The following is a 9456-nucleotide window of genomic DNA, read 5'->3' as shown; positions in this document are numbered from 1 at the left end:
TCTGCTATTCAGCTACCTCTGTGGTCCACTGTGATGAGATACACTGAAACCTATAATGTAGGGTTTGTATGGGAGAAGGTGACTGCAGTCGTTGGGGGCTGGACACACTATCTGTACCATCAGCCCTGCTGCAGGGACAGTCACCTTTGGCAAAGGAGCACCATGCACACTTGGGCCAACAGTTGCCACATCTGAGACATGACCCCATGGTTCTGTTCCTTGGGGAGCAGATCTGATTAAAGTGATCCCCTGGCCCCATGAGCCTGCAGAGAGCAGGTGCATGAGGCTGTGCCAGCCTTCCCGCCAGCCTTCCCACCAGCCCTGGTTACTCATGCACAGCCTGAGTCACCATTCAACACTGTGTTGAATACTGAAACAGGGAGGGGAATGGATGGCAGCAGAGGGGACATCTGAAGGAGGGAGGCAGGGGTGGCTCCCAGTGACCCATCACTCATATGGGCCAGGCCAGAGGGGAATGCAGCTTTTCAGCACTTGCTTCAGAAAAGGCTGGGGGGGCAGGGGGGTGGGGGGTGCGTGCAAGGGGTTCCACACACTTACAAGGGTCTTACAAGGTGTTGTGGGTTCCCCATCCCATGCAGCTGCCTCCTGCCTCCCAGAAGACCAATGCTTGCACTCCTGGTCCCAGCCTGGCAGACGTGGGATCTGGACAAGCTCCCCAACACCTCTGCCTCCAGAGCCTGAAGGAGAATGCCACCCAACTATGGCTCCACCAGCTCCACCAACTGCCTCCAACCAGTCCCTGGCATCGCCTGCCCCAGCTGAGGGAGAGGGACTCCTTTAACAAGAGCTACAGGGCTTGTGGGGAGAAGGTGGACCCTTCCCTGTACTGGTTTTAGCTGGGATAGAGCTAAACATCTTGTGTGGGGAGGACGGCACCCCACCAGCTGCCAAAGGGGACGCTTTTTTGGCGAGCAGGGGAGCATTTGGGAAGCAAACCCAGCAAGGTTCTTCCCCGTCCCAGGCCCTGGCACCACTGGCCTGGGGCTGTGCCCCAAGGGTTTACCGCACCCTCCGTGCCCATGCCTGGCTGGGCACGTGGAGCCCTACAGCGCTGGCAAGCCTGCGGGATGGTGACCTTGAAGGTCGTGGGTTCAAGCCGTGCCTCTGCCCTTCCTTGCCCTTTTCCCATGACATGCCTGACCTGAAGTTCAGCTGAGTTTGTCTGGCCTCCCGATAATCCTGGCTGCTTTCATAATCCAAGTGTGCTCTGTGCCAACCCTTCTCCGGTGTGTACATTTCTGGCGCTCTGGTCTCCTTGAACAGGGAGAGGAGGAATGAGAAACCAGAGGGCCCTGCAGGCAGCAGACCTGCAGCCCCCACCACCAAAGGAGGTCTTTGCAGGGGAGAGGGTGGGCACAAGCCTTACTGGATTTACTGGCCTTCCAGTGAGCAGATTTTAAGAAAAAACAGCACAAAGATCAGGTAACCTCGTGCCTCCTCCACTCGCTTGTTCCTTTCGGATCTAATCTATCTGGCCCCACCAGTTTGGGATTTCCCCGGGAAGTGTATGTATGTGACTAAGTGGTCATCTGGGTTGGTTTAAGTTCAATTGTAAGGAAAGAGGAAACTGCTGCTTTCCCAAAAGCCTCTCCTGAGGTGTGAGAAACCTGCAGAGCAGCACCACCCCTTTTCTACCAGCTCCAAGTTCCACAGAAATTTGTATTTAATTTGGCATTTAAATCAGTCCTCAACCAAAGCTGCCTTAATACTGAACAAGTGCAAAATAACTCTGGCCAGATTAGTATTTGTGTCATTACAGAGGTTTTAAAAAATTACACTAAAAGGCACTGTAAATCCGCGAAAGCAGATTTTTCACTCTCTGCTGAGCAGCATGCACAGTAACAACCACGTAATCAAGAAAATCACTGTGCCCTGCATTGATGGGAGTGCATATGGTGTCCCTCATCCCTCCTAATTCTGCTGCCTCTGTGACCAAGGTGCATTTGGGACGCACTTTCTGGTCTGTGACAGTCAGTGAAGGAGTTGATAAGTGTCTGGGATGTGGAAAACACACATGGTAAGAGCACACTTTGCTCTGTTTCTCCTGTTAGCCTGTCCCTTTACTCCAGCAGACTCCCCTGAAGCAGGGGAGCTGGCTCTGTTTTATCTAGGACATTTTTGGCTCCTCTTGGGACATACTCTAGATACACATAAGCCATCAATGGCACCACATCAACTTGAAAACTTCATTTCTTGAAAGTTTGATATAATTTCAAGCACATCCCTCCTACCTTCAGCCTGCAAGTCAACAACTTGCATCAGATCTCACATACCTGCTTCCCAATCTGCTCCCCAATGTTACATTAGCACCCCTGAATTTTCTCTCCCATCCTCTGCGTTGTATATGTGGAACTGTGTAGGTGGAGGGGATGGTAAGCATTGTTTCCACCTCAAATTTAGTAGAAAAAGGCAAGATGTCCATGATGCATTTCAAACCAATGCCTAGGAGGGCTCTTTCTCATGCCAAAGGATTCAGAAGACCCAAATGTCCTTGCATTGCCCTTCAGTGCTGGTAGGCAGAGTGGGGAAGACCCAGCCTGGCATATTCTGGACAGCACTGTGCCTGAAGAAAGGGGCTTGCTTGCCAGGAGCATATGGATATGTGGTAGCATGACATACCATGTAAAAACTCATGGGAGAGGAAGCCTCTAAAATGGGAGATTACAGCCTCATATCATCAGGAGGTTTAAAAAATTGTTGTTATTATTATTATCATAATCATCACCATCATCATCATCATTATTTTGCTTTGATTTTTTTTCTACTTAAAAATAAAAATATTACATATGTTCAGAACATCAGAAACACATATTTTTACAAGCTGAATTAAATACCTATTAGCTCCTTTCCTATTCTTGATTATGTAAATACCCAGAAAGACACAAGTGAATAAATACAGGAATATAGACCCAGCAGACACAGACACATGCACTGATGAAAAGATCACATGCTTCTTCCTGCATTTGCTTGCTGTGGCTTGGGTTTATATTTCTTCATTTCTTAAGCACTTCTAACATTGAATCAGTTTTCCTTAGTCAAGAAAAAGTAGTGTGGAGAAGATGCTAACCCTCCTCTGCACCCTCAAGCAGCTGATCTCTGGTCCGCAGTGACAGCTTCAAAGAAGCCAGCATCTGTTTGCCATTTTCTCCCCAGCTGCTATCTCCCAGGTGGCCCACTCCAACCCATGGAGAGCTGTTGCTGTCACCCCACCAGCCATTAGAGGAATCACATTCCTGAGGTAGAACACCAGTCTCTCATAGTCAGGCTGTTTGGGTTTTTATTAATTAAATATTCCACATAAAAAGTACTAAATAAATATATAGCTGTGTCAGACACCAGTGTACCATACACACCCACTTGGAGAACTCTATGTATTTATATATGAAATATAATGGAAAGCTACTTACCAAATGCAAAGCAGGCTACAGAACGATTTAACTCTGTAGACTCATTGTTCATAGCCAGGGTGCACACACACATACACACACACGCGCATGCTCACGCTTGCTCACTCCTAGGAAGAAGGGTGTCCACCCTCTGCAACCTGGCTGCTTGCAAAATGTTCGTGATAATGCCACAAAAGCCACACTTGGGAGGAGGCAGAGCTCCAAGGTGCACAGGATTAGATCCCACCATGGTATTGCAAGCAGCTGCATGGAAGAGGCTTTGTCTGCAGGGATCCACAGCCCGGGGTGGCAGGGGTGGGGAAGGAGGGTTTGCGGAGTTGGGCAAGCACCCTGGGGAGCTCAGCTGGGGTGCGTGGTCAGGAGTCAGAGCTAGGAGAGAGGCTGATGCTAGAGTGCAAATCAGAAAATGTGTCAGGGTAAATAGGTGTAGATATTTTTATGTCTTTAAATTTTCTTCCCCCTCTCCATCGTGGTCTCCTGGTGATGAGGAAGGGGTTGGAAGTGAACATGAAGAAGAAAAAAGGAATACTCTCTCTCTCTCTGTTTCTTCTCTACTGATCTCTGGAGGAGAGCCAGGCAGGGCTGGGAGTGGGCACAAAAGTAACGGTGGATAGATAAGGGTGTAGTACCTGAGGTACCTGCAGTACCTGAGGTAGTACCTGAGATATTTTCATGGGTGGGCAGGAGTGGGGATGTCTGATGCTCCTGCTCCTGCCCCTTCTCCAGTCAGACGTGGGGTGCAGGCATCCCCGCGAGCGGATCAAAGCGAGTCCTGGCTGGGGCAGAGCCAGTCGCAGACCCGGCTGATGATCTTCCTGCTGCTCTAGCTCTACAGCATTCCTGCTGAAAATAGGCCAGGACAGGCTCTTCCCAGCACGTTCCTCTGTCAGAAGAGATGAGCTCCATCACACGGAGAAACGGAGTGAGCAGGGACAGGATTGCCAGAGTGGTGTCTGAAAGCTGTGTTTGAGTAATGAGAGGGGGCTAGAAGGGTGCCTGTGCGGGGAAAAGAGGACTCCTCTTTTGCCATTGTGGGTTGACTCTGTTTCTTCTGCAGGATCGAATGAATTGTCACCACGTGGCCCATTCCCCACACCTCTGCTGATGGGCTCTTAGTCTCTTTGCTCCCTGCGGAGCTGCTACATGGGGCCTTTCCCACCAGTGTAGTCATGGTATGGGCTTGTTCGGGCCTTGGGCCGAGGAATGGAGAAATCATTTTGGGGTTCAATGGTCTGAAAAGGAAGCAAGAAAGTCTTTAACTTTAAAAACTGGAGAGAAGCAATCAAAAACCAAAAAAAATCAAAACAGAAGAGGGAGAAACAGAGCTGAAGGTTTCCTGAGAGCGTGATCAATGGGGCTGTGGAAGAGGATCCTGGCAGAACAAACCAGTAATGGAGACATGTCCCCAGAGGACATGTGGGGACATGATGTGAGCTACTAGATCTGACTAGGCTGTGGTCTGAAGGAGGACTGGTGAATGGACATGGGGACACACGGACTGCCCACTCTGGATCTGCACTGCAACTTCCAGTGACTGCTGGTGCAAATATATTCAGGACACGGGCTGGGGAAAGGAGCACCATCTCCTGAGGAAAGGGCACAGGCTACTGCAGGAACTGCGCTCAAAGAGAGGACTTCTTATGTGATGTCAAATCCAGAAGTATTAAAAACCATAACCTCAGACTTTGCCTTGGGCACCTCTTGTCTCCCTGTGTCCCTGGGCATGTCACAGCTCCCTCCCCCCAGCCACAGGCACCTCCATGAACACGTGTCATGGTATCGCCTGGTTCCATGCAAAGCACCTGCCTGCCTCCACAGAGCCTGCTCTAGGTCCATCTGTCTTTGCCCCTTCTCCTTCCCTTCCCTTCAGCCTACATGTGATGAAACGGGTGAAGGCGGGCATGAACTTACCTTCATCTGAAAGTGAGAAGAGTATGGGGAGTAGCTGAGGTCTCCTGTGTCTCCTGAGTCACAAGACAAGAGGAAGGGAAAGTTAGTCAGCGTTATGTGGTAGCTTGGAAATAACACATCAAGGGAGACTCAAAGAGCCTGTGGCTACGTTAGCAGCTGCTTTTAGACTGATCGAACTATGCAATATGCAGGCAGGAATGGGTTAAAATGCATAGGTGGGTGACTTATTAAATATTTCCTTATGAAAGCAGGAATGAATGGTATTGTAAATAACAGGACATAGGTGGCCTTGGAGTTCAGACACCTCCTGTTGCCTCACAATTCCTGTCATCATCAGTCAAATCCCTCCCGCTTGTATGCGCAAGACCCTCCCCTGCGGTATTCCCTGGGAAAGCACAGCCTTTCTCAGCTAGTCTTTTTAAAACCTGGAGATCTGACTCCAGGGGACAAATGTGATCTCAGTAGCAGATCCATGGGGCATGCAGTCACTTCTCCTACCCTTAGATTTGGGAAACCTCAACTGATAAAACATTTGCTTTGTCCAAGTAGGCCTGAGATTCATACAGAAAAGTAAGACCTCCTTGCCTTCTTTTGGGATGATGGGTTCATTTTTAAATAGATAATGGGAACCAGATCAGAACTGGAATAAATAATCTCCAGGGTATAACCTGGAGAGGTCTGAAGAGCTGGAGCATTGCTAAGAGACAAACAAAAAACTCCTGAATTTTTACACAGACTTTCCAGACATAACAGAATCATAAGGAGTTATGTCTCAGCCCTGACACCCAGTAAGTCTCCTACTCAGTCACTCCTCCTATACATCTTTGGCTTTTGCCTTGGTCCTTACTCTTTTCCCTCTTGTCTGGAGATTCATTTTCACTTGCATTTCTGAAGTTTCATTAGTCTGAAACTTTTTCCTACCTTTAAATTATCCACCATCTTCAAACCTTTTCTTGTAGCCCTCCTACCCCTTTTAGTTCATGAGTGGTACATATGTGCTTAGGGCTGAGGGACATTCACTTTGTCATACCTTGCACAATTTCATCTTGGGTGTAGGCACGGTTGTCCACTCCAGTTGTCTGCTTTATGAACTTGGGTTGGCAGAAGTCATTTTCTGGAGGGTAGTCCCCCAGCTTCAGAGGGGCAGTGAGGAAACAAATTTCAGGGACGATATACATTATCAGGAAGATCCATCCATTGGACACCAGAGCAATGGCCACAACAGGATCATCCCAGTTAGGTTTGCTTAAAACCATGTTGCCTTTTGTGAGCATAGTGATCCACACTACCCAAATGGCAATGGAGAACAGGACAGTGACAAAGATGTGCGCCCCGTGCCTCTTCCAGCTTTTGTATGGCCCACAGAATGTGAACATGGAAACCAAGAAGGTCAGAGCCATCAGGAAGAGCACGTAGATCAAAAGCATGACAAAGTCCTTGTTGGTCTCCTCTGCAGACATACTCATAAATTTGTCTTTCTGGTTTACTAGCATGGTGACTGAGTACTCAATGCTGATCACAACTTGTACCAGGGCAAAGGAAACAATGAGGAGCAGCAACACCAGCCAGGAGAAGGGCTTTCTTCCTCTTACTAATTTGTTGAGGTTGCAGGCATGGGTGAGGAGGCATGAGAAACACAGAGCAAAGATTACTCCAAATAGGAAGAAGCGAGTGGGGCGAGTCCTCTCATTGAGTTTAATGATGAAAGCAAAAGTGAGACCAAAAATGCCAAGTGTTCCTAAGAGAAAAAAGAAATAGATGGAGATCATGTGCCGCTTGCTGTTGTCTTGGACTTTACAGATGAGAAAGAAGACTGAGCAGATGAGGAAAATGGTGACGAGGACACCAGCTGCAGCCAGTGACTCCAGGACAATGCCCCAGGCCTTCTCCATGTCACAGAGCAGGTAATAGTGAGCACTGATGCTGCCACAGCCTCGGGGAGGTGACATCACCATCCTCTTGCCTTCTTGAACAACCTCCCGTGAAATGTTTCCCCAAAGCTGTAGAAGAAGAAAAGACACAGGCTGTTGTATTAAACATCTGGGTGCTGCCAGCAGAGGGGAAAGAGAGACAGGACAGATGTCCATCCCCACCTCACTGCGCAAGGACACCACAGTGCTAAGGACACAGGGCTGTGGGAGCAGACCCATCCCCTTGTGTGGCATCAGCTCGCTGTCAAGGGCAAGCCAGGCCCCTTAGGAGGAGGCAATTCACCTTGCATGTCCTCTGCACTGTGCCTGGGGTTGTGCAATGTTGTAGGAGCATGAGGAGCAGGGAAAAGGTGAGGTGCTTTTGCAGGCATTAGCTTGGTGCCCTGCAGCACAGAGACTGAGCTGCCTCGTCACTTTTGTGATACAAGAACAGCTCTTAGTCATACTAAAGCTTATGCTCTTTTGGCAAGTTCTAACAACATCAGTACCTTATACCAGTGAGGTTCAGAGATGAACAATGCAGAACAGGAAACTCGTTACTCTGTTTCTTTTCCCTGTATTACTTTCTCTGAAACACTCTTGGCTTTGGTTTATGGGTATGAATGAAGGGGAACTTTTCCTGCCTTCTACCCTGCAGATAACTAACCTGCATGTCTCCAGCATAGCTCTTCTCACTCTAAATTAAGTAGTAAATATAGGCCACCAACCATCAGCCCCAAACTCATACTCCTTCTTCTTCATGGCAGCGTGGCAATAAGAACTGTCTCAAAGACCTCAGTCCCCTCGCCAAGATATTGCCTTTCACTGGCTGGAGGCCTGACATGTCAGAGCTAATGCTGTTCATTGCACGAGAAGTAACCACCAAGTTACTGCTTGAGGAGTCCACGAGTCAAGGATGGACAAGGTCTCTAACGCACCCAGCACATTCCTGCTGTCTCGTCATGAGTTCAGTGCTGTCTGAGTAAGCCTGGTTTAAGCCTGTCTCGCCAGGGGATAAAAAGGCTGTTTAGGTGAGCTCTGCCCATCGCCGAGGGAAATTAAGTTGCCTACTTCCTTAGGAGCCTGAAGCATGTGCAGAAACCACTGCATGAGGACGTTGGGCACTTTGTGGCCCATTATGCAGGCACTGAGGGAGTTTAGATCCCAGGAGCCAGATACTACTTTCTAGGTACCAAATTGCTCAGTTAGGCTCGAGTCTCTAAAATCTATCAAAACAGGAGTTTAGATATAATATCGGCATGGAACAAGGGGGAATCTGGACTTAATGGTGACCCACACTGGAAAACCAAGGGCTTTCTTTTCTGAGATATAAAGAAAAAAGTTCGCCTTGCAAAATTCAGTGGTTAGTGCTCACTATGCCATTTGCCTTCATTTTCCCCCTCCAGAACAACATACTGCAGTTATGAGGCTGGTTCTAAAACACTTCCAAGAGATTTCAGAGAGGGGAGGTTGAGTCTTCAATAAATGGCAGTTGATCTAATCAAAGGATGAACGAAAGGAGAAAATATCACTGACTCATTCTGAGCCCCACATATGCCTCAATGTGACCTGCTTATAAGTGGTGGATTATATTTCCAGCTTTAACCTCCCTGTGTAAAAAGAGATGTGCAGCTCTTCAAAAAGCTGGCTACAATAAAATGCAAATTATGCAAATATGCAGGAACTCTGGACTCTCATGAAAAGAATGGAATTGGTGAATAACACACGTGGGAGTTTTCACAAATCAGCATTCACAAAATTTTGGGGATTCCTGATCTCTTGCACAAATAGCTGAGAGTTATCTGGACATTTGTGAGTAATAAATAACAAACCTTTCTGAAAATCTGGAGAGAAAATGCTACAATTTTAACCACAGAAATTCAGTGCTGATCAGATAAGCTTATCTATTCACAGCTCTGGCAGATACAGACCGCTGCCCGCTGTTGGGGCAGGTGGAGAGCCGAGAGAGCCAGCATGAGATCCCAGGGCAGCACAGAGCACACCCATAGCTTTGGGTCCTGACTGGTGCTTGCTGCAAGTGGTATTTGCCACACAGTCAGCTGCCACGGCCCTTGGAACAAATATGGAAAGAACCTTGCCACCTTGGAGAACTGGGCCACTTGTGCTGATTTTTACTCCCTTTTCTTTTTTTCCAGGGCAGATGTCCTGGGAGGCATGAAGAGTCTCTGCCCTGTCTCCTGGGTGAA

At 48.2% G+C, this 9456-nt stretch overlaps 1 protein-coding gene across 1 annotated transcript; it reads right to left on the bottom strand.

The window, feature by feature from the left end:
• Positions 1 to 4567: 4567 nt before the first annotated feature.
• On the bottom strand, positions 4568 to 7294 carry LOC104257368 (retinoic acid-induced protein 3). Its single transcript, XM_059817150.1, has 3 exons — positions 6370 to 7294; positions 5340 to 5392; positions 4568 to 4660 (listed from the first exon to the last, which is right to left on the bottom strand). Exons 1-3 carry the CDS (start codon positions 7292 to 7294, stop codon positions 4568 to 4570), a joined length of 1071 nt encoding a protein of 356 aa, XP_059673133.1.
• Between the last annotated feature and the right edge of the window lie 2162 nt (positions 7295 to 9456).

Source organism: Gavia stellata, chromosome 4 (genome assembly GCF_030936135.1).
Source record: "Gavia stellata isolate bGavSte3 chromosome 4, bGavSte3.hap2, whole genome shotgun sequence".
Lineage (NCBI taxonomy): Eukaryota > Metazoa > Chordata > Aves > Gaviiformes > Gaviidae > Gavia > Gavia stellata.
Note: the sequence above shows the minus strand (reverse complement) of the source record. Positions and strands in the feature narration are given on the sequence as shown.